We start from the raw sequence: 23774 nt of genomic DNA, 5'->3' as shown, positions 1-23774 counted from the left end.
CTCAAGCGCTGGCCATGGTGATGGTGTGGCCGTCATAACAGCCGATGGTCGCCCTCCGTTCGTATTAATCGACCGTGGCATCAGAATAAATGCCGAATATTATGGCGAAAATATTTTGGAGGGTGTATTAAAGCCTTGGGCACGCAAACATTTTGGCCGCAGACCTTGGACATTCCAACAGGATTCAGCACCATTCCACTCAGCACCGCCATACACGAATGGTTACAAAATGGGGTTCCTCGCTTCATTTCCAGCGCACAATGGCCACCAAAATCTCCGGATACCAATCCGTTAAACTATTGTGTCTCGAGTATTTTGAAAAGCAAGGTTGGCACTAAAAAGAACCAAAGTGTTGATCACCTCAAGCAAGCGCTACGCCGGGAATGGACCAAAATATCGCATAGCAACATTCGGGCAGCGTGCGACGGTTTCATTGGTCGTTTGAAGGCCATAATTCGTGTCGAAGGTGACCAATTCGAACAAATCTAAACTTATTCTAAAATTTGATGCTATTTCCGATATTTTTTGCTTTCATTCAATAAAATTTAAAAAAAAATGTAAAAATTATGGCATTAGACTTTGTTGCTGTTTTTTTTTAATCTCATCCTGTATAACCCTTCCCCTGATTCCAGTATCAAAAAAATGTTACATTTGTATATACCTTTTCATTTAAAACTTCTGCAACTATTTCCAAGTTTTCTTTCGTTTCCAAACTGTTTACTTTGTGTGTGTGTTTGTATCTGTTTGTGTATGTGACTGGAATAAAATGATAATTAGTATTTCTCGTCAAGTTCAAGGGTGTCGTTTTCATTTATTTTTGGTATTCTTTGGTAATATTAACTTAATATTAACACTCTGCGAGTAGAATCGATGTATCTTCCATGAAAGTTAATTTCGAATGTTTTATTTTAATATTGGGATGTGTGAAATTAGAAGACAACGTACATCACATTTTATGAGAGTCATAAGTATTCAAAATTTTGACCCTTCTTTGGGGGGAGGTACTTGATGGAGTGGACCGATATTGTCCATTGTCGCACCTGATCTAGCACTGACGCAAATATTAGGATTCGCAAAGTTGGAGCAAAATCGAATTATGGTTTCCATTTCTGTACAGAAAAAATATATTTTTTTGAAAATGTCGGAGTGGACCGATATTGCCCATCTACGAACTCGATCTATTTGACAAAAATATTGGTACATCACCAAGTTTGGACCATATCGTATACTCCTTTCGAGCGTATTGTGCGTCAGACAGACGGATGGACGTACTTCGCTAGATTGACTCCAAATATCCTGAAACGGATTTGGTACAAAGAGACCTAGGGTCTAAAACCGTTATTTTGACTGGGCACGTTTTGACCGTATCTCTAGCCATATTGGCTGAGGGTATAAAAAAATAGGGGGACAATAAAAGCCTAATGGGACATTATTTTTTATCAATTTTTTACAATATTTTTATTAGAAACTCTACGATGACAGTCGAATCCACGATTCGGGAAGCCCAGTGTTCTATTTTACTATTTGGCTGCCGTACATTCTGTGACAACAGTGAGGTTGCTACAAGTTAAGATTTACCTCCGAAGAGTTAGATTTGAATACAAAATATCAAATTTACACAATCGACGACTCATGAAAGATACACATTTCTTTAGCTCACACACAGTGTACTGACTGGCATTTAATTTCGTTTCAAAACTTTACAATTTTATTCAAACATCAAACTTTTTGCATTTACGTTTTAATATGTTGATGTGTTGTCCATGTTTGTTTGTTTGTGTGTGTGTGTCTTATTTCTTTGCTCATCTATGAACTATTTAAAAATTCACATAATTTTTCTATTTTCTTACTATTTTGAATCTTTTTGTTTTTTGTTCTGCATTTCATTTGAAATTTATTTTTTGTTCTTAGGTTTGCAAATAATACCATTATTATTTAATTAATTTTTTTTCATTAATTTTAATTTAACAACATCTATTTGTTTTTGTATAGAACTTTGGTATGCGTTTTTTGTTGTGTTTCTTTTAAGATTAAACTTTAGCTGCTTACGTGTTTCCTAGCTTGCTTGCTTGCCCGCTCGCTTGCTTTTTTACTGTCGCACTTATTTTCTCTCTAGCGTCTTTATTAAATACTAAAGAAAATGTGTTAAATCTCATTCATTGATATCCTCTTCGGATGATGAACTAGCAGCTGGTATAGTTGAAAACCATTGATCACGATTATTAGTTTTGACGGGGCTGGAAAGGAAAGGATAATACAAAAAGTTAGTTTGAATTAAAAATTAAAAACAGGGTTATTAATTCGAAGATCGAAGAAGACTTTTTTTCTAGAAATTCGATGAAAGCTTGTCTACAATTAAGGCAAATATCAGCTTTAAATGTTTTCATGTCATACGTATTGTTCCGATTGATAATTTCCACCTTTTGGCAGTTGCAATAAATTAAGGTATTTCCCAATTTAGTTGTTATTACCTGAAACGCTTTACTTTTACAATTTGTTGCGGTGGCATTATAAAGTAATAGGGGCGGAGGGATTGAGTTATATTAACAGGCCTCCTCAGGCTCCTTGGCCAGAAAAAAGGCAATTGAACAAAAGCTTTTAAACATATATAGCGAATAAAACCATTACCAAGCGCTTTGGAAGGTATGGATTTCGAGATGACTGTCTCCAACACACTATATGAAAAGGAAAAGATATACTGGATATTATTGAAGGGGATAACATCTGATACCAGAATTATGATAGACCAAAGCTGCCTCGCATTAATATTTCTATGGTGAAGGCGTTCCAGCCCTATTTCGTAGCTGAGCTGTTCAAAGTTCCGAGCAAGTTTGACCCTCTACTCGGTAATACTCCTCCCGATATCAAGATTTCAAATATACTGTATTTTTTTTTCTATACCACTTGTTAACAGCTCAACATCGAGAGTTGTCGTCAAACCCCACCGATCTCCTGCAATGCAATCTTTTGTAATTATTTTTTTTCCTCTCCAGTCCATAACTACGTCAAAAATGGTTTGCTAATAACCCAGAACACACAAATCTGCAAAAATATATATTTTTCCACTAGATTTCATTCTTAGAGTAATCTCCATAATTTTGACCCCCTCTCTTATCAGGAGACACGCAAGGGCTCCCACATCAAACAAGCTTCTTGTAGAACTCGTACTTTTTGAGTACTCCCACTCGAGATTATTATTCAGTCGAGCTATACTAGAAGTACTGATGATCTCGCCAACTATGTTATCAGCACGAATAATTGGAAAGATGGGTCTCATAATAGGTATTCTGTTTAAGGGAATAAACCACTTGGAGCTTTGACAACTGTTTCCCTGAATATTATCAACCTTATTGACACATGAGTGTAACGGCAATGGACGCAATTTAAGTCGACCTTTTTCCGGATATACATAATCGGAAAGATCTATGGGCCGCGGAGCTCGAACTTCTGTTAGTAATTTTTGTAGAGAAGATCCGGTTTTTCTAAAGGCATCCCTTTTTCAGAATATAAATTGTAGTTCTGTAAATTAAGGCCTTCGTTAGAACTACCAATCGTTGCCTTTATACCCTGTACTACTCTGTGGAGAGAGTATTATAAGTATAATTTGGCACACCCCGTAATATCAGTTCTAGCCTCACTAAAAGCTCAAAGAGCAGAATCGATCTAGCTATGTGAGTCCGTCCATTTTTTCTTTTTCTTGCTAAGTTTTTTTCTCAGAATCTGTTTTAGGTTAAGAATATAATGGGTTTATATTTTAGAGATGATTCCAAAACTATTTTTATTATCCAAAGGCCTGGGGTGAAAATGGGATACATTGGTTAGGTACCTTGTGGTACCTCCCCCACAAAGGGTCAACATTTTGAATATCCATGAAGCTCATTTAACGCAATTAACATCCGATTCCATTCAGCCTTGGTACATCACAATATTTTTGTCAACACAAGATCTATTATAAAAATGATAGAGATCGGACCATTCCTTCTGGTACCTCCCCCACAAAGGGTCCAAGTTTTAAATAGTCAATACGATTACAAATTCTGAAATAAGCATCCGATTCTCTTCAAATTTTACACATGCCATAAAAATAACACAAGATCTGCTGTGAAGATGGAATACATCGGTCCACTCCGCCTGGTACCTCCCCCACAAAGGGTCAACATTTTGAATATCCATGAAGCTCATAAAACGCGAAATTAAAATCAGATTCTATTCAGACCTGGTAAATCTCAACGTTTCCATCAACGCAAGATCTGCTATAAATATGGTAGAGACCGGATCATATCTTCTGGTACCTCCCCCACATACGTTTTAAGATTTTGAAAAACAAAACGATGAAAGAAAGCGAAATAAGCACGGAACTATTTTCAAGAAGATGATATATATCTGCGAACCCCTTCCGGTACCTCACCCACAAAGGGTCACAAGTCAAATCAGCGATTCTTTACTACTTGCTATACCTAAATGATTCTCTCAAACATAAACCTCAGATGAATATGGAATTTATGATTTCGCATAAAATTTGTTATAAATGTTCGAATAATTTTGCCAATATTTTTATCTGTATTAGATGAAGTAGAAAATGGAATACTTCGGTCGACTATATATGTGGTATCTCACGCGAACTTCAACATTTTTTAAAAATTGTCACAAACGTCATATAAAGTAAAGGAAGTAACCAATATAGTCCAAATCTGGCACGTCCCAATATTTATATCATATTTATGTAGGTCTGATACCAAATGGACAATATTAGCCCATTCCTTCGGAGCCTACTCTATAGAGGGTCATCATTTTGTATAATTATAACAGAATTCAAAATATATTTAAATTATCGAACATTGGCTGAGGGTATACATCTGTTGGCAAAACTGACTGATACTTTTTAACCTGTTTTTGTTTAGTTCGATACTTTTTGCGCCTTATAAATTGACCCATCTTTATAAACTACCTTTCTATAATAAACTGAGACAAATTATTTAAAATATTGGAAAAATTATAAAAAATATTTTATCTACTCACGCATTCTTTTTCGAATTTGTTGGCAATGTATGCGAGATGCGATAATATCCCGTATCCGGTTCATCTTTACATTCCTCCAATGATTTGCGTTGCAGTGTCATTGTCTCCTGGGGTCCCCCGCCCACATTTGTCAATGCCTCCGCATTCAAATAGTATTTCGAGCTTTGGGCTATTTTACAATTTTCACATTCGCTCAGATAGTCATCATCCAAACTGGTGTCGTTGGGTAGAAAATGTTCCTTGGGATTTAGACAGTTTTTGGATGTGGTGCACACAGGTAATTGTTTTGTTGCGTGTGAATTGCTATTGTTTGGCGATGTTGCAGCAGCAGCGGCAAAGGGTGAGTTGGAACGCCCGACATTATTACTATTCGACGGAGATGAAGAAGAATTATGTGAATGTGGTGGCCCATTCAAATGAGAATCCTCTGGACAATAATTAACAGCCAATGTGGATGTTATGGTTTGGGTTTGCATATTATTAATATTGGTTGGTTGTTGCTGCTGGGCATTGGTGTTATTACTGCCAGCAGCAGCAGCTGAAGATGATGAGGCACCATTTGACAATGTGGAGGGGGAATTGGCAGAATTGGAGACATACTGCTGCTGTTGATGATGCTGCTGTTTTGGATAAGCTGGCATAGAACACTGCGAAACCGCATATTGATTGTTGGCGGAGGAGGGCGAAGACGACGACATTGTTGCTGTGGCATTGTTTGCTGACTGATTACAATTGATATTCGAGGGAGCTAGGCTGGAATTGTGTACATCGCGTTGTTTCGAACGTAATATCTTTGGCAGTGTAGTACTCTTGGATGTTGTTGCAGACGCTGATGCGGATGAGGGCGTGGATTGGGATCCATGCATTTCGTTTAAATACTGATGACTATTGTAGGCCGTATCGGCGGCTGGCAGTAGACCACCATAGCCATGGCCATGGTAGTAGTTGTTGTTCGCTTGCTCACTGCCCGTCGGCGGTAGACTAATGACCGACGGCACCTTACTGACCACACTGTTGATGGTGCTATTGAGCGACATCTTACCACCTCCCACATTCTTTGGCAGCGTGTATGTAACATTGTTTTGCAAAGGATAAAATGTTGAAGAGTTAATTTTACTGGTGGAACTGGTGAACGAGGATGTGGTTGACGTAGTACTCAATGGTAGTGTCAATGAGGGGGGCTGTATTTTCATAATGTGATCATGATGATCCTTGTTGTTGGCTGACATTTGCTGTCGTTGCTGATTCGTAGATGGTGTAGATGTGCAGGTGGTGGTGTTGGTGGTCAGGCCAATTAGAGCAGCCGATGATGGGGAAGAGGACGAGGAGGTGGAGGAGGAAGAAGCAGAGGGCTTACTTAGTGTATAAATGGTTTGTACAGCGGTTGTGGAAGAGGACGAGGAGCAGGTGTTCGTTGAAGAAGATGCTGCTGCCGAATATGGGGAGGAGGGATTGATGTGATTGGAACTACTACTATTGGAATAGGCGCCCGATGGGTGGTTATTCAAACAATTGCCAGATGTTGAGGATGAGTTAGTGTTGTTGCCATCATTCATTTTATGTGATGAGCTATTTCGATGTGAAGTATTTGTTGTTGCCCCAACTGAGGTGGCGGCGATCACATTAGTGTTGTTGTGTTGCTGTTGTTGTTGTTGGTGATGGTTGTTGTGGTTGTTATTGTGTCCCGACGAGGATGATGAACTCTTTAAATTCGTTAGACTTTTATGTAATTTCGGTGGTAAGGCTGGATTCATGATATCATTGTTATAGCCTTTCAAGTGGTGGCCTGCTCCGGGTCCATGGGCAAAACTCAAATAGGCATCAACCTTTTACGGGGGAAAGTGTTGGTTTTTTTATCATGAATTTCCATTTCCAGAAAGACACACGCACACACACAGACAAACATTAAACATCAATCCATCCACATTTTAAAACGTTCACAAAAAGAAAGTTTTAAGAAAAATGTTTGGTTTTTTATTTCGATTTAAGTTTGTTTGTCTTTTTTAATTTATTTGATTTGAATTGATTTTTTGGTTTTTGTTTCTTGTACATAGAAGAGAAATGATATAATTTTGTGGTGAATGGTAGAGTTGTGGTGGTGGTGGTAGTTATGGTCGTGGTGGGGGGATTTAAACAGAGAGAGAGGATATAGCAGTCTCTACTAATTATATGAAATTTGTAGTGCAATAGGAAATGATGATTGTTATTGTCTGCGTAATGAGGTAATGTTCTGTAAAATCAAAATTTGTTGATGAATGGAAAAGAAATTGATTGATTGCGTTTATTTTTAAGATGAGAATATAAAATACAATGATATATTGGAGTATCAGATGACTTGTTCAGGGCTGTGACAAGTCATTTGATATATGATTTTTTTCTGTACATAAGATGCAGTGATATAAGAATGACAACATTTAGATTTTATTTAACTTTTTTGAGGTTATGGCAGTTATTGTTGAAGTTATGTGAATCAAATATAATTATAAAAAAGGCAAACGTTTGCAAGTTAGAGAAAAACACATATAAATCCTCCGCTCAGCTTGTTTTCCAAAATTAAATCGATATATCTTATTTTCAGACTAACATTGGTTTTAGGTGAGCAATTAGATTGAAATTCAAAAAGGGCAAGAACTTACACCGCAACGGGAAGAAAATAGACTCAAACAAGTAAAAACGCAGTGAATACCCTCCACCTGTTAAAATCTTTAAAATATCTAATATCGCAAGGTGCCGATATATGGAGGGATATACGATAGTGTGGACCTATATAGACAATTACTTTTCAGGGGCTAAAGTGCTCACAAAGAACTCCTTGTGTGGATTTTCAGACAATACTATTGGAAAATATGGCTAAAATCATCAAAATACCAAATATCGCGGGTACCATTATATGGGGGATATACGATATCGTTAACCTATGTAGAGAATCCTCTGTCAGGGGGTAAAGTGCTCACAAAGAACCTCTTGCGTACAATTTCAGACAATTCCGTTTAAAAATGTAACTAAAATCATCAAAATACCGAATATTGGGAGTACCGTTATATGGGGGGCTAACGATATAGTAGACCTATATAGATAATTCTCTTCCAAGGGGTAAAGTACCCACTATGAACTCCTCGTGTGGAATTTCAGACAATTCCATTGAATAATGTGGCTGAAATCATCAAAATACCGAATATCGGAGGGTACCATTATATGAGGCTATACAATATCGTGGACCTATACAGATAATTATCTTTCAAGGGATAAAGTACTCATAAGGAACTTCTTGTGTGGATTTTCAGACCATTCCATTAGAAAATGTGGCTAACATCATCAAAATACCGAATATCGGGAGGTACCATTATATGGGGCTATACGATATCGTGGACCGATATAACCCATCTTCGAATTTGACCTGCCTGCGGACAAAAGAGAGATCTGTGCAAAATTTTAGCTTCCTATCTCTTTTAGTTTAGACTGTAGCGTGATTGCAACAGACAGATCTTCTCCGACATTATCAGGAACACTGCTATCAGATATTTGATTACTCTAAGTGATAGAAGGGAGCTTGTTCTTCTTCTCGAGATTACCGGCCAGATGGCCTCAGATATCGACTGAAAAACGCTACATTTGTCATTAAGCTTATATAAGCGTTTAATGATTAGATTTTGACAGAATACGCCAGCACTGGCGCCTTCTTCCATCTTGGTCAGACAGAGGACCAGAGGAGATCTACCAGCATCCCAAACATCTCTTTCCGGCCGTGCATGGCCAAAACGCGAAAAATCTCATCCTACTCCTTAGCACCACGTTCAAGCAGACTTAGGAGTGCTCTTGGGAGCTCCAGATATCAGTAAGGACTCGGCTCTTTGCACAGTGGTTAATTAGGAAATGAGCGACGTGGATCGCATCTCACAAGACAAGGCACCCATAGGTCAGAACAGGTGAGGCAACTGTGACAGCTTGTGGTCTAAACACTAAACACATCTACCACCTATCAGCACCGCTACGTCATCCTCATACGCTATTGTGGTTATCTCTCTACTTACAGCTTTCCTAGTGGAAGTATCTCCCAATCCTGAATATATTATCCTAATTTTTAGTATTCTATGAATCCATTCAATCAGGGTAGAGGAAATACCAGAGGCATATAAAGTATTGTGGATTGTCTCCAGCTTCACGTTGTTGAAAGCCCCCTCTGTATTGAGAAAAGCTGTACATTTATAAAGTTTTATTTTTCAATATTTTTCTCAATATTTCCGACAACTTCGTGTGGAGCTGTCTCCACTGACCGATTTTCATTAGAAAGGAAGAGGGGGATCTATAGTCTTTGGGTAATATGTGACTAGGTTTCCCGGCTTTGGAAATATAGGTCACAGTTACCTCTTTCCACAGACAGAACAGATGTATGATGGCATTTTATGGACTTTAAAAACAAGTCATAGTTTTTGTAGCTATGAAATTTCGACATTCGAGATATTCATATATATTTTGTGTAACTTCAGGATTATGAAATAAGGTTTTGAACGCCAAGGCGTCAATTTCATCAAACTTGGTATTGATTGCTGATACATTTTTTCTGATTCTTTTTCCAATAATTTAATATTTCTATATAGTCTTTATAAATTTATAAAGAGGCAAACAACTCCAAATGATCTCAAAAAAGTTAAATAAATTGTAAGAAAATAGAACTGTTGCAAAACATTCAAGCCGTTACTTCATACATACCTTGCTATTCAAGTAGGCAGCAGCTGCTGGCGATGTAATCGTGGTACTATCTACCATCGATGCTCGTGTACTGCCGCTACTGGCACTACGCAATCGATCACCACTGCTGCTGGAACTACGTTTCGTTACACGACCCAAAACTATGGGCGACGAGTCGTCATGATGTTGGGGTGGCAACATTAACGACGACGAATGATGGCTGTGGTGATGGGCGTGGCCATGATGATGATGCTGCTGCTGTTGAGATTGTTGTAGATTTGAACCCGACGACGCCGATCCTGTTGAATTTATAAGTTCACCCGACGAGATGGTGGCAATTTTGCCCTCATAATAACAATGTCCTCCGACGTTGGATGAACGTTTCATGGTGTTGTTGGCAGAATTTGGTATCATACTGTTGTTGCTGCTGCCATCAGTTTGTGACGATGATTGTGACGATTTTGTGGATCTCTGTTGTGGGTAATTTAGGGAATTGGTATTCGAGTTAGCTTGCAGTCGCGCCGAGGATGACGAATGCTGACTGGGTGAGGGTGAATTCGAGGCAGACGAGCTAGAATTCAATTTGTTACTAAGGACAGTGAAAAATGCATTGTTGGTGGCATTTTGAGCATTGCTAAGTTGTGTGGAACCCATGTAGGACATTGGCACATGCTGTACAGGGCACTGACAAGTTGGCTTTTTGGATGAGGCCGACGACGAGGAAGCATTCGAAGATGGGGTTGTGGATGACGATGCATTGCTGTTGGCCGATGAATTACCAGCCAATTTGGCTTCGGCTTTGGATGATTTGCTACTGAGATTTTGCGTTAATGGATCTGCAACGGCATAATATCTGGGCATGGTACGATGATAACGTTTCGACGAAGAGCTAGAGGAGGAGTTTGATGACTTGGAGCCACCATTTGAGCTGGATGTTTTACTGGATTGAGAATGTTGCAGAGGCAAAGTGTTGTGGCCTGTTGTTGACATTGGCATAAGATGATTTTCCGAAGATGTTGCTGCAAATGTTGAAAGATCATTTGTGGCATTGGATGTATCCACATCTATGGCAGGCGTTGAAATGGCTGCTGTCAGCGATGGTGAAGCATTGCCAAATTGGGTAGGAGATGCTATTACTTCACCGCTCTCCGCAACGTTGCCATTTGCACAGGGAGGAAGTGAGTGATAGCCACGACTAGAACCTTGACTTACATTCACCTCCACATCGACAACATATTGTTGTAGGGGCGGTGGTTCTGTGGCTCGCTGTAAACGACGTGACACAGTATTGCCACCGCTGCTGCTGCTACTCACAGTTGTGCCATTTAGATGACAGTTTTTATAGCCACAATCATTGGCATTTGTGGAACCTCCCAAATTTTGCACAGCCCCAGAATGATGCTGTTGCCGACTTAAGGAGGCCGTTGCCGATGAGGCATTTGCCGTCAGGGTTGATGTCATTATTTGAGCTGACTGTAAAACACTTTGGGTGGTTGATGGCTGTTGTTGTTGTTGCTGCTGCTGTTGTTGTTGGGTTACAGCCATTTGATGTTGTTGCTGGTGTTGGGAGACCATTGGTGTCATTGTCTGTACACAAATGGAATTACTTTGGGCTATGTGTAGGCGATTTGTATTGTTGGCATTATTCCCAACACATGTGGTGGACGTGGCAGCCAACATTTGCTGTTGTTGTTGTTGTTGCTGCTGCTGCGCCTGATGATGTTGCTGCTGCTGCTGTTGGTGATGATGCTGCTGCAATTGCATTTGCTGTGATGTTTGCATTACGGCAGCCGAATTATTTACTTCATCTTGTAAACTATAGGGTGGTTGATGGTTCTCTCCGGTGGCTATGGTGGTTATATTTCCTCCACTATTTATATTGATATTTATTAAATTGGTGGTACTTTGGGTAATTTGATGTGATTGTGGCTGGTTGCTGGCCGCCGCCGCTGCAGACACCTGGCCCTGTGGGGCGGCCAAGACATGGGCCTGTATTGTGGGCACAACATGGCCCGTCTGATGGCTCATCTGGCCATGGGACTGTTGTTGAGGCTGGGCGTGATGTTGTATTTGTTGCATTTGCTGGGCTCGGCGATTAATATCCGCCGTCTGTAGCTCCACAGAGTTCATGCCCATGGTGGCTCTCTGATTGGCAGCTACCTGAGCTGCCGCAGCAGCTGCAGCACACTGGGCACTCAAAGCCTCCGCCTGTGATATGGCCACAGCCTCATCGTAGGGTGGTGGAGCTTCACCGCGTGGGAAATAACCACTTGGTGGCTTCCACAAGGGATAGTGGGCTGCCCCACCATATGTGTAATCCATGCTGCTGAGGTTGCCCTCCATATAACCCATATTGCCAGCAATATAACTGAAAGGTAAAAAGCAAATATCAGTTATGGAATTGCATATGAGAAGTTCATTCAAACTCACCCTATACTTCCCACAATGCTGCGTTGATCCTCTGCCGTTTGCCGATTTTCACGGGCCCTCAATTTCTTACGTCTAAATCGATTGATAAGGAAAAATATCATGGACAGTGACAGCGTGGCAGTAATGCCACTAACGATTAGTCAAACCCCAAAATCCGTACTGCCATCGGCCAGCTGATCATCGAGACAAATGACCTCGCAACAGTTATTGCCCGAACCAACCGTTTGAAAGGATTTACATTTGGTGAAAGCCTCACACAGAACCATTTTGCAGGCCTTCGGCAGACCACTATCACAAATGCACAAACGGCATGAATCCGGTCCGGGCATATAATGCATACCCGTCTCATATTGTTTGCCATTATAGTCTCGGCAATGGGTACCGGTCATTAGGCTTGAGCTGGCAGCGAGTGCATCTGAAATGAGTAGGAAAATGGAAATTCGATTAGTTCATGGATTAAATTGAAATTTATGTAGGGAAGATTTTTATGAGGAGTTAGAATGTTGTCGAGGACAAAACACGTTTGGTGATGTTTTTAGTTATACCCCACACCACAAGGTGGTCAGGGTATTATGTGTTTGTGCATTTGTTTGTAACATGGAGAAGGAAGCGAGATAGACCCATAGTTACTTTTGAGGATCTTCATAGAATCACTTTCTGAGTCGATTTATGCATGTCCGTCTGTACGTCCGTCTGTCCATGTATTTCTGTGAACAAAATGCAGTCGCATATATTATACAATTGAGCTGAAATTTTCCAAACAATATTTTTTGGCCCAAGGACGAAACCTATTCAAATTAGTTATAATCGGATCAGATTTAGATGTAGCTCCCATATATATTCAACCGATTTCGGGTTTATTGCGCACCAAATGACCAATATAAGTAACAAAATGCCCTGAATTTTATTACATCCCACTGAATTCAGTCTAGAAGCATGTATATCAAATTTGGAGAAAATCTGTTCAGATATAGCTATAGCTCCCATATACATGTTTCATCTGATTTGGGGTTTAAAGTCTCTCAAAAGCGTAATATGCATTCCACAACAATGAAATTTGGTACCGAACATCAGATACTGCTCGAAAATACTCCTGTGAAATTTTATCGAGATCGGTTCCAATTTGGATATAGCTCCCATGTTTATCTTTAAGAGATTCCGGGTTAATTTTCTACCAAATGACTAATATCACTCCAAAAGTCCAGAATTTTAGTATATCCGACCGAATTCAGTCTAGAAACCAGTACCACAAATTTCATGTAAATCGGTTCAGATATAGCTATAGCTCCCATATATATGTATTATCCGATTTAGAGTTTAAAGTCCCTCACCAGAGTAATATGCATTCCACAACAATGAAATTTGGTACCGGACATCAGATACTGCGAGAAAATACCTCTGTGAAATTTTATCGAGATCGGTTCAGATTTGGATATAGCTCTCATATATATCCTTAATCCGATTTCAGGTTTATTGTGCACCAAATGGCTAATATCAGCCCAAATGGGCTGAATTTTGGCAATTAAGACTGAATTCATCCTAGAAGCAAGTACATCAACTTTGATGAAAATCTGTTCAGATATAGCTATAGCTCCCATCTGCCAAATTATAACAAGATCGATTCAGATTTGGATATATCTCCCATATATACCTTCAACCGATTTCGGGTTATTTGTCCACCAAATGGCCAATTTCAGTCCAAAAATCATGAATTTTGGTACATCCGACCGAATTCTGTCTAGAAGCAAGTACATTGAGTTCGGTGAAAATCGGTTCAGATATTGCTATATCTCCCATATATATGTTTCATCCGATTTGGCGTTTAAGTCCCTCACATTCGAAATATGCGTTCGACATCAATGATCTTTGGTACCAGATATCTTATAGAGCTCGGAAATACCTCTTCCAAATTTTATCGAAAACGGCTAAGATTTCGATATAGCTTCCACATATACCTTCAACCGATTTCGGGTTAATTGTCCACCAAATGGACAATATCAGTCCCAATGGCCTGGATTTTGGTACATCCGACCGAATTCAGTCTAGAAGCAAGTATATCAAATTTGGTGAAAATCGGATCAGATATTGCTAGAGCTCCCATATATATTTTCTACCGATTTCGGGTTAATTGTGCACCAAATAGCCAATATCAGTCCAAATGACCTGAATGATATTCAAATAAATTCTTTTGTTATGCGGGCTCTACTAATTATGCATAGTGGTGTAGGGTATCATAAAGTCGACCCCGCCCGACTTCTGACTTTTCCTTACTGGTTTTTCAGATGATTTAACCGAGATCTGCGACATTAATTCAAAATGGACACGTACAACTCCACTTGATAGAAACCCGGAGGCTTACAATCTTCGAAACTCATTTCAGGCCATTTGGAGTAGATCTAGTCGAGTTTTTGGAGGATTCTCAAAAAATGTTGAATCATGAAGATGAGTGCTAGCCACATGTTCCTAAGGAATTGGCTGTAATTTGAAATAAATGGATGCCGCCCGAATTATTGGTATTTTGAAAATCCACATTTTCCGATGTGCTATTTCTGATTTCAAAAACATGGACATAATCCTCCCCAGATTTTAGTCACTTTTGTGTTCATGGCCACATTTTCCAACCGTGAAGTGCATAAATACCCCCTGTTTCAAAAAATAGTAAGACGCTCTATGCGTTTCTTTGTTCTGGTTACACCATGTGTGCTTTCTGTACTTTTTTTGTCTAGATTTCATAAAATAACCCAAAACAAACAGTGAATGACATTGAAATGAAGGGTTAAAAGTACCTTCATATTTTATTCTTTTCTCCTTTTCCCCCCAAAATAAAATGCAATTCAAATTTCGACATATGTGTCACATTAAACCATACTTGAATGACAACAACAACAGAAACAGCAGTAGCAACGACAGGTATATAAAGAAACAACAATATTTCCATCATTAAATGAAAAACACATTTGCACTTTGCTTTTTGGTTGGTGTTGCCGTGTGCGGCGGTGGTGGTAGTGGTAGAGAGGAAATGACAACATTAAACAACAACAAAAACAACAGAAAAAAAGAAACATATTCAGGTGTCAACTACAAAACATGTGTGTTACAAGCTCTGAGCCAGCTAGCTACTAGCTGCATGGCTGGCTATACTCCCATGAAGGGCCCTATGTGACAGTTTTTGTGTATGTGTGTCGTGACCAAACAAGTGACGTTGTTGTTGTTTTTGTTTTGTCGGTTAGGGTCTGTTGTAAGTGCATAAAACGCAGTCACATGTAATATGCTTGACTGACTGACTAAGTAAATGGCTAGATAGATGGGTGGAAGGAAGTGAACCATGTACATGAGCAGCATGTTGGATTACATTGCTAGTTTCCCAAAAGGTTGGCTAACTGGATAGCTGGATGAATGGACGAATGAATGTTCATGCCCACGATGAAGACGACATTTGAATACATTGCTTGTTTCCCAAAATAGTACCGAAAAAAATCAAGCAAAAAGGGCTATATTAGGTCGACCATGTGATACCCTAAACCACTAGAATGTAAAAAGTTCATGGGCCGTAGTTTGAGAAATGTTTCACAAATTAATTACCCAAAAACGATCATAAATGTCGACCATTTCAGCATTTCTGTTTTCGATTAGAATTTTATAGCATACTTTTAGGCGCTAACTATATTTTTTTTCCAATTAAAAGAATTTTATAGTAATTGGACCCCGACCCCGTCTCTAAACACGAGATTGCGAAACGACATATATCAAATTAACTTTTTCTATATACAAAATGCACTGGAATGTATGTGACAGGTATTTTTTCAAAACTAATATTGCCAACACAAAATCAACCTTCCCACACTTGTCAAACAAAAACAAGTTAAATGGGTAAAACTTAAGTTAATCTCGGCTAGTTGACCTTTTTCACCGTTTTTAATGTTTGAATTGTGGCCAAATCGACTATTCCTAAAATGATAAGATTTTGAAGATCCATTATTTTGAGCGGAGTTAATCTATCCACAAAGAAACACAAAATATAAAATCACAACTAATTTTCTCGAAAACAATCAAAATCAAGATATCAAATTAGATACTTAGGCAAAAGTAAAGTGGACCTACAATGAACATTTTTTGCGGGCCTAAATCTAGTCACTGAAAACCCGTTTAGATTTGTTCGAATTGGTCACCTTTGGCACGAATTATGGCCTTCAAACGGTGGTATTTTGGCCCATTTCCGGCGAAGCGTTTACTTGAGGTGATCGGCACTTTGGTATTTTTTAGTGCCAACCTTGCTTTCCAAAATACTCCAGACACAATAGTCCAAAGAATGGGTATCCGGAGATTTTGGTGGCCATTGTGCGCTGGAAATGAAGCGTGGAACCTCGCTTTTTAACCATTCTTGGATGGGTCGTGCTGAGTCCTGTTGGAATGTCCAAGGTCTGCGGTCAAAATGTTTGTATGCCCAAGGCTCCCGAAAATTTTCGCGATAATATTCGGCATTTATGGCGGCCCACACTATCACCATGGCCGGCGCTTGAGTTCTAGTGGCCAACCGAAGGTGCATATAGTCTGTTAACCTCTTTGGAAAGTAAACACTATCATTTTGTTTGTTTACAAACTGCTGGACAACGAATGTTTCTTCATCGGAGAAAACCAAATTCGGCAGTTCACCACTTTCGGCCAAGCAAATCAACTTTTTAGCTCTTTTGAGTCTATTTCCTTTCTGTTGCGGTGTAAGTTCTTGCACTTTTTGGAATTTCTATGGCTTTACCCCGAACTCATGGGGGTTTCCGGAGATTTTGGTGGCCATTGTGCGCTGGAAATGAAGCGTGGAACCTCGCTTTTTTACCATTCTTGGGTGGGTCGTGCTGAGTCCTGTTGGAATGTCCAAGGTCTGCGGTCAAAATGTTTGTATGCCCAAGGCTCCAGAAAATTTTCGCGATAATATTCGGCATTTATGGCGGCCCCCACCATCACCATGGCCGGCGCTTGAGTTCTGGTGGCCAACCGAAGGTGCATATAGTCAGTTAACCTCTTTGGAAAGTAAACACGATCATTTTGTTTGTTTACAAACTGCTGGACAACGAATGTTTTTTCATCCGAGAAACTAAAATTCGGTAGTTCACCACTTTCGGCCAAGCAAATCAACTCTTTAGCTCTTTTGAGTCTATTTCCTTTCTGTTGCGGTGTAAGTTCTTGCACTTTTTGGAATTTCTATGGCTTTACCCCGAGCTCATTATTCAATATTTGCCGAATGGAATATTGCAATATGTTCAGCTCACGAGCCATTTTTCGACCACTGCGAAACGAGTTTCGATCAAGTCGCTTCTTTACTTTTCGAACCATTTCTGCTGATGTTTCTGTTTTCTTCCGTCCACTTCCTTGACGTCGGGCTACGCCAGCAGTGGTACGAGACACAAAAGATTTATTCACGTTTAAATGCTGGAGTGCTCTAACGATAGCCAACATGTGGTTTTCCAGCCAAATATAAAGAAATCACACTATGACGCTTGAATTCCACCACGAATAACTTTTTTTCTGAAATGTTCTCACCAAAATGCTTTTGCACGCTTGTAAACAATATTATGAGCTGTCACTGGAATAATTTTAACAGATGTCGGACGAGTGGCTTGGAAATGACATCAGTCCGAAGTTGGTTGCAGTTTTTTCCTCTCACCCTGTAGAGTCAATCTTTAAATTACCTAAAATGTGGGGCTACACAAGAACCTGGATTTATTTCGAATTTTTTTACAGAGTAGATGAACTCAATGAGAACCCTAATTACCATACTGTAGCAAATTCCGCCAAAACTTTTATTCGGGGATAAAACCTTCAAATTAGCTGAAATCAGGGGGAACGAAAATGAGTGGACTACGTGAAACCTGAACCAATTTCGAAATATTTTCCAGGGTGTGAATTTAATGAGAGTCTAGAACAAGAAACTATAGCAACTTCGTTGGAAAAAGTTGTACGGTTATATGGAGCTATACGGAAACGCGGACGTGTTGTGCATATCAAACTGCAGCTAATTCCATTGGCAAAGCATGAAATCTTATAATTCCGTTATATGGGTTCTATACTAATATGTGAACCGATTCTAATCCATTTTAATCCCTTATTCGCCTTTTAGCCAACCTTGACATTAAACCCCTATATGAGCATTTTCAATCTATGTTGGTTCGGTGGGACCTGGTGAAAACTGGGTCAAATAATTGGGTACCTGGCCCGCCTCCAAAAAATATTCTTTCCCAAAATCTCTGTAATAATGACTTGCTCTGAAAAAAAACCGCAGAGTCAATCCCAAACTTTTGATTCAAAACCTACTCATATTACCCTGCCCCTGTTCTGGGGTAGGGTGTACAAATCCAAACAATGACACTAATAACAGAATGACAACATTGCACTGGAGCATAACACAACAACTACAACAACAACCACGTCCAAAAAAAACAGCCTACAAACATGGATAGCAACACCACTTGTAATGTTTGTTTCCCATCAAAACATGTTACAAGTTGTATGCCAACAATCATCACCCCTCTCTCCATCCTTTCTCCATTCTTCACCACTTTTTCGCCTTGTTTCGTGGTAAATTTCCTCATCAAGCAAATGTTCCACATATTTTGGTGTTGTTGTTTTTGATATTGTTATGTTTTTGTGTGGCACATTTGACTTTTTCTTATAAAATGCAAAAATGCATAAAATAGCAGCAGCAACAACAACAAAAACAAAGGCAACAATCATTAACACCAACCAACATGTTTCCAGGAAGATGGACAGACGGCAGGCAAGCAGCCAGGGAAATTTTATTATGATTATTATTATTATTCCCCCAAAAAATATACATATGTACATGGCTGCATACATATGTAAATTATTGAAAACTTCGTTGTTTCCATAAGAAGAACTTGTAATATTTTATTCTACTTGCCCACCATGTGGGAGTGGGCGTAGGTATAATGGGGGAAACATATGTGTATAGCCCTTGTCCATGCTTGTATGTGTGTGTATGTTGTATGTGTGTGACTATTTGAAAACAGAATAACATTGTGTTTGTGACATATATCCTTTGACATATCCGCTACACAAACACTTGTATACACCAATACTATTGCACAAGCACACACACACAAGGCTCACCACACACAATCCTCCCCTATTGAGAACAATTTAGTTGGCTGACTGGCTGGCTGTCCAACTGACTGAGAGTAACATCTCTTTACCCATAAACAAGGATAATTACAAGCAAAAAAAAAAACATATTCTCATTGCAGCATAGAAAAACACCACCCACTCTCAGCTGCTCAACGGGAGCACGCATTTCAAAACCGTTCTCACACAGACAAAGAGACACAAGGCGGGGACGATGGTCCTTTGGCCATTGGAACTGGGGGCCTTTTTCAAGAAAAAACTACTTACATTAGTGTTTGATTAAACGAAAGGACGTAGTCTTCGGATTCACATCTATGAAGGAGATAAAAAGTGGCTTGGCTTAATTGTCTTAAATCGCGATATTGATATGTTTTAACGCTCGGAGAACTTATATACGGAATATCAGAAATATAGCCCCTATTTCATGTATTTTGATGGTTTTACCAAGTTTTTTCAAAGGTATTATTTATAGTTTAGTTTTTAGGGTTTTTGCACTGCCCTCGATATATCCCGTTTCTCCCTGTTTTTTTTTAATTTTTCCGCATTTTCTCAAATGTCAAGTACGCTGGGGACTTTAACCCTATTTTCCATCACAATTACTATATTTTTTGGGTTCCTGATTCAAAAAGTTTCCACATTCTGTACCAAAAATTGAAATCGGTCCATATTCTGATATCTCCCAATCTGAGGTCTTTTCAAGGTTTTGACCCCATTCTTCAACGGAATTACAATAATCTGGAATTTGGAATGGTCTCCTCTGCACGAAAAATTGAAATATGTCCACTTTTTAGTACAGTTGCCATGTAACGGAACTACCCGATTTCAAGTTGTCTGAGGATTTTGACAAAATTCCCAAAATTTCGTTAACTTGCCACAAAAATATTTTGAGACCAGTACATACTTATGTATAGCCCCATTAACGTTACCTCCCAATTTCGGGTATTTTAAAGGTTTCCAACGACATTAGCTTTAATTTAGTATTTGGGTTTTCTATTCTGTACAAAAATGTGACAGGCGTACAAAAGTATTTTGGTGAGAATTTTCATGAAATAAAAAAGTTATTCGTGATGGAATTTAAGCGTGATAGTATGATTTCTTTTATATTTGGCTGGAAAACCACAAGTGGCTATCGTTAGAGCACTCCAGCATTTAATTGTGAATAAATCTTTGAATAAAGCTTTTGTCTCGTACCATCGCTCGTTACCGTGATATTGGTAGCGTAGGACGACGTCAAGGAAGTACACGGTAGAAAACACCAACATCAGGAGAAATGGTTCGAAAAGTAAATAAGCGACTTGTTCGAAACCCGCGTCGCAGTGACCGAAAAATGGCTCGTGAGCTGAACATATTGCAATATTCCATTCGGCAAATATTTAAAAATGAGCTCGGGATAAAGGCATTGAAATTCCAAAAAGGGCAAGAACTTACACCGCAATGGAAAGAAAATAGACTCAAAGAGCCAAAGAGTTGCTTCGCTTGGCCGAAAGTGGTGAACTAACGAATTTGTTTTTTCCGATGATAAAACATTCGTTGTCCAGCAGTTTGTAAACAAACAAAATGATCGTGTTTACTTGTTAAAGAGGTCAGCTGAAAATGTGCAGCTTCGTTTAGCCACCAGAACTCAAACGCCGGTCATGGTGAGGGTGTGGGCCGCCATAAAAGCCGAAGGACGCTCTCCGCTCGTATAATCGACCGTGGCATCAGAATAAACGCCGAATATTAAAGCCTTGGACACGCAAACATTTTGGCCGCAAACCTTGGTAATTCCAACAGGAATGGTTACAAAATGAGGTTTCTTGCTTCATTTCCAGCGCACAATGGCCACCAAAATCTCCGGATTCCAATCCGTTGGACTATTGTGTCTGGAGTATTTTGGAATGCAAGGTTGGCACTAAAAAATAACAAAGTTTCGATTACCTCAAGCAAACGCTTTGCCGGGCATGGGCCAAAATACCGCAGAGTAACGTTCGGACAGCGTGTGACGGTTTATTGGCCGTTTGAAGGTCATAATGCGTGCCAAAGGTGCCTAATTCGAACAAAAATCTAAACTTTTTCTAAAATTTGATGCTATTTCTGACATTTTTTGCCTTCAATCAATAAAATTAAAAAAATATGTAAAAATTATGGCGCTTGACTTTGTTGCAGTTTTTTTATCTGATCTCAGGACTGTCCATAAAGATGTAGTCAGTGTTCCCGTCTACATTACTCAAACAAACTTGAGCTTGCACATCCCTGCAGGTGTTAATCAACTCTATAAATAAATTTTCCTGAGCCTCAGAACACTTTTCTACAGCCGATATCCAGATATTTGAGATTTGGAACTGCATTCATAGTATGTTTTGTCACCTACACTGGTATGCAGCCCTCTTATTAGAAAGTACATCGGTGAATATTTCTGATCTTTTCTGGTCTCTCCGGACATTAAGTCGAACATAACTTCAAAAATTGTGAAAATCCTATTCGCACAAGCATGGTCAAAATGTCAATATTAAAATAAAAATTTATGCTTTTCTACACCATCCTGAGAAGAATTTGTTATCCAATTTGGTAAAAATGCTTTCTTTGTCGATCTGAAAAAACACCAATTAATTTTTGTATTTACAGGTTTGAAATTAATTTAAATTCTTCTTGAAGTCAACCAACAAAATATCTTCAATATGGTATTTTAAAACCTTTATGGGCAGAGCACATCCCCACAAAAATATTGCAATATACATCCGGTTTTTTTATGGCTGCATTTAACAGTATCTTCCACTTTTTCTTATTTCGAAGAGCCGAGAATTTATTTATTCAATCCATTTAAAGCACTCAATAATACAAAGGCCTTTTACTTTGGCCGTAGAAGACTCACACAAAACAAAATTGACATAAACTGGGCAAACTTAGATTTTTTCAGTCGGAAACATGAAAAGAAATAATGAATAAATAAATAACAATTCAAAAATAATTTCTAACAAGTAAGCAAAGGCCACAGTCGAGCGGGGCCGACCGTTGAATACCCTACAACACTATAATAAGTGATACAGTTTATATTGGCGAGATACTCGAATGAATTCCACAAGATATTGTGACAAATAATAAAAGAAAACCATCAGGTTTCGTTCTCTAATTTTCGAATAATAGCAACTTTAACTAATTTGCTCATTTCCAATTTATTGGTAGATGTTGCACTTAAATGGTCTTCCTAGATCTGGAACCAATACTTCCCAAAGACCTATAACCTCTCAGAAGTGGCAAAAGATTAACATTTATTATTGGTTTTTGACTGAAACGCATCTATATGAGATACAGACATTTGACTATATTCTTCAACGAAATCAGCCTTAACGAAATAGTCAGAAGTGCGTCTTTCCTGTATTTGTGAATTCTCCAAAAAGTCACTGGAATGGACATTTTCGGATTTTGTCTACAAAAGTTGGCAAACTCCTCCACACATTGAATATTTTTGGATGGCCATCCAAAACTGCCTGGCTTTTGCAATGTCCGGTAACCCCCATTATTACGACCTGCTGACAATTTTGCAGTTTTTTGGTCCATTTCAACCCCTAAATATATGGCGATCATCTTCAAAAAGAATAGGCTTTTATTCTGACCCTCATCTTATCTCCATGCAAAATTTCGTTAGGATCGGGCCATAAATGCGATCTGTATATGATATCCTGATATTCTAACTACTTAGTTTTGTTAGCTGTAGAAATATTACCAAATGTTTAATTCAAAATGAAAATATGCCAAAAATATGACAAAATTTAAAAGTTATGAGAAAATTTTACAAAATCAATATTTTCATCTTTAGAGAGATATTTTTATGCTATTTTTTCGACGTTTTATGTTTCCTGCCAAGAGGTCATTCTGAATTAATGAGAACTGTGGAAATCAGTTCAGCCGTTCTCGACATACAAGAGATTTTTCAAGCATATCTTCTTTGGTAAACATATATATCGCACATATTTTGCTATATATCCGTTTTATTGGATGTTAACATCAATATAAAGATCAGAAGTAACCTTGTCATGGCTTTGTGATTTCGCCGGGATTTAAAATATTCGCGGTTTAATGAAAAATTTTGAATTTTTTCAACAAAAAAGATATTGTCTATTTTACCCGCTAAATATTATCCGATGACCACCCAAATAGGTAGGCTTCTTGCCAGCCCTAAACTCTAGCTACATGCGAAATTCCGCGTCGATTGGTCTATAATTGCGACCTGTAGAGCAAGTGCAAAATCAGGATTTTTTTCAGTTTTTGGTCCATTTCAACCCCTAAATATTATGCGATCATCACCAAAAGAAATAGGGTTCTATTCTGACCATAGCCCCACCTACATTTTAAATTTCGTGAAGATCGGACCATAATTGCGACCTGTAGAGTGAATACAAATTAACATGGACAGACGGACAGACGGACGGACGGACATACATAGCTAGATCGACTCAGCTCGGCGAGATAGGAAGATCCATATATACTTTCCTATGTGGGAAATCAATATTTCGTGGTGTTAC

At 38.9% G+C, this 23774-nt stretch overlaps 1 protein-coding gene across 4 annotated transcripts in view; it reads right to left on the bottom strand.

Annotated features, from left to right (window-relative positions):
• Positions 1-832: 832 nt before the first annotated feature.
• Positions 833-23774, bottom strand: part of LOC109612658 (serine-rich adhesin for platelets) — a 30314-nt gene continuing 7372 nt past the window's right edge. For 3 of the 4 annotated variants that reach the window (XM_059128528.1, XM_059128527.1, XM_059128529.1), the window contains exons 3-6: positions 12139-12553; positions 9730-12076; positions 5020-6845; positions 833-2237 (exon numbers count right to left, since the gene is read on the bottom strand). In XM_059128528.1, coding sequence (XP_058984511.1) covers positions 2153-2237; positions 5020-6845; positions 9730-12076; positions 12139-12239 — 4359 coding nt within the window. In that variant the 5' untranslated portion in view covers positions 12240-12553 and the 3' untranslated portion in view covers positions 833-2152. The remainder of the gene's footprint in view (positions 2238-5019; positions 6846-9729; positions 12077-12138; positions 12554-23774) is intronic. The other variant, XM_059128530.1, reaches the window with a different exon arrangement.

The sequence above is a fragment of the Musca domestica genome, unplaced genomic scaffold (genome assembly GCF_030504385.1).
Source record: "Musca domestica strain aabys unplaced genomic scaffold, Musca_domestica.polishedcontigs.V.1.1 55, whole genome shotgun sequence".
Classification (NCBI taxonomy): Eukaryota; Metazoa; Arthropoda; class Insecta; order Diptera; family Muscidae; genus Musca; species Musca domestica.
The sequence above is the reverse complement of the archived record's forward strand: the minus strand, read 5'-3'. Positions and strand labels throughout refer to the sequence as shown.